The following is a 1,790-nucleotide window of genomic DNA, read 5'->3' as shown; positions in this document are numbered from 1 at the left end:
AGAAATATAAGTATCACATGATCTCACTCAGATGTGGAATCTATGAACAAAATAAACTGAGGAACAAAATAGACCCAGAGACATAGACTGATGGAACAGACAGACAGATTTCAGAGGGAAGCAGGAGTGGGGAGATAGGTGGGAAGAGATTAACCGGGAATTTACATGCATATATTTATAGCTCATGGACACAGAAAATAGTGTGGGGAAGGTCTGGGAGGGGCGGGTGCAGGGTGGAGGGGGTCAATGGAAAAAAATAAACAAGGGGACATCTGTAATATTTTCAACAATAAAGATAAATTTTAAAAAAAGAATCTCAAAATGGGAAGATTGTTCTGGATTATTTGGATAGAACCTGAATGCAAACACATGTATCCTTCTAGGAGGAGGCGTAGGAGAAAGCCATGTAAAGATGCAGCAGAGAGATTTGCAGATGCCGGCCTTTGAGATTAAGGTGATCTGGCCAGAGCAAGGAGTTCTGTTAGCCACCCGGTGAAAGAGGCAGGGGCTCCGCCATCTGGGACCTCCAGAGTGAGCATGTCTCTCACCAGTACCTTAATTTTGGCCCAATGATACTAGTATTGGACTTCAGGAACTCTAGAGAATAAATTTCTGTTGTTTTAAACCACACAATTTGTAGTAATTTGTTATAACAGCCACATGAAACTAATACAATTTCCTTACGATGTTTTCCTAATGTTTTTTTCTATTCCCACTTATTATACAGTTTCTGTACCTGTCTGGATATTGTCTTCTCTTACTTGACAGTATTATTATTATTTCTAAACTTTAATAAGCACTGGTCTCTATCAGGACCAACATAATTCTAATAACCGTAAGTAATGAGAAAAAAGGATCACATGCAGGTTTTGTGAGTCAAAAATATTACTAGTTCGAGGATATGCAGTAATCATTATAACTGATTCAAGCCTAGATTTAGACAATACAAATGGCATTGTTCTTTGTACTACAACTACAAAATATCACAAAATACAATCAAGTAAGTGATGGATTTATAAATTCTTATCCAGCCAACTAATATACATGTCTCTTATTCTGAGACCTAGGTGTAAATTCAGGGGTGATGTCATATATGATAAAGCTCCATGGAATCCACCCTCAATATGTTCATGAGTAACTTGAACTCCAGCATTTTGAAGTCTTGAAACATACAAAAGTCCATCATCTCTCAGGATATCATGTTCACAGGTAAGAATAAAGGTTGATGGCAAATTCTGTAACTGGGAATCATTGGCCAACAAGGGTGACATTCTGATGTCCATAAGAGCTGGCAATGAATAACTAGTTCTTCCAAGAATTGGTTCAGTATAAACATAGTCCTTTCTATACTTCTTGGGTAAGAGAGTACTCCAGTTAACAAACTTGAACAAAGGTCTTGATTCCAGCGGCATATGTTGGTTTCTTTTCAGTGCCTGGGGAAATGTTTTATCCTCGGTGATATATAAGCTCACGAGTTTTATGGCTATGTCCCTTGTCAGAACCACACCATTCTCATTTTCTCTGTGAGATGGCAAATACGAATCAATTATCTGTAAATGAGGGTAAAGTAAAGCTTGTGCCTTGATTTTATGTTTTATTTCAAGATCATTCTGCACCTGAAAAAAATATGATAATACCTTGTAAGACAAAGACTTCCAAAACACCAGGAAGAGGAAATTTAATATTAATGGTTTAAGCAATCTTGAGCTATAAACAAACCTACATGAATTGATGTGATGTTATAATTATTTTCACAATATTTATAATGTCAGTGACATGAAAAAATGTCA

At 36.7% G+C, this 1,790-nt stretch overlaps 1 protein-coding gene across 1 annotated transcript in view; it reads right to left on the bottom strand.

The window, feature by feature from the left end:
• Window positions 1-525: 525 nt before the first annotated feature.
• The window catches only part of LOC132229139 (arylacetamide deacetylase-like 2), a 1,564-nt gene continuing 299 nt past the window's right edge, over window positions 526-1,790 (bottom strand). Inside the window, exon 2 of the mRNA XM_059685894.1 lies at window positions 526-1,616. Coding sequence (XP_059541877.1) covers window positions 1,014-1,616 — 603 coding nt within the window. The 3' untranslated portion in view covers window positions 526-1,013. The remainder of the gene's footprint in view (window positions 1,617-1,790) is intronic.

The sequence above is a fragment of the Myotis daubentonii genome, chromosome 3 (assembly GCF_963259705.1).
Source record: "Myotis daubentonii chromosome 3, mMyoDau2.1, whole genome shotgun sequence".
NCBI lineage: Eukaryota > Metazoa > Chordata > Mammalia > Chiroptera > Vespertilionidae > Myotis > Myotis daubentonii.
The sequence above is the reverse complement of the archived record's forward strand: the minus strand, read 5'-3'. Positions and strand labels throughout refer to the sequence as shown.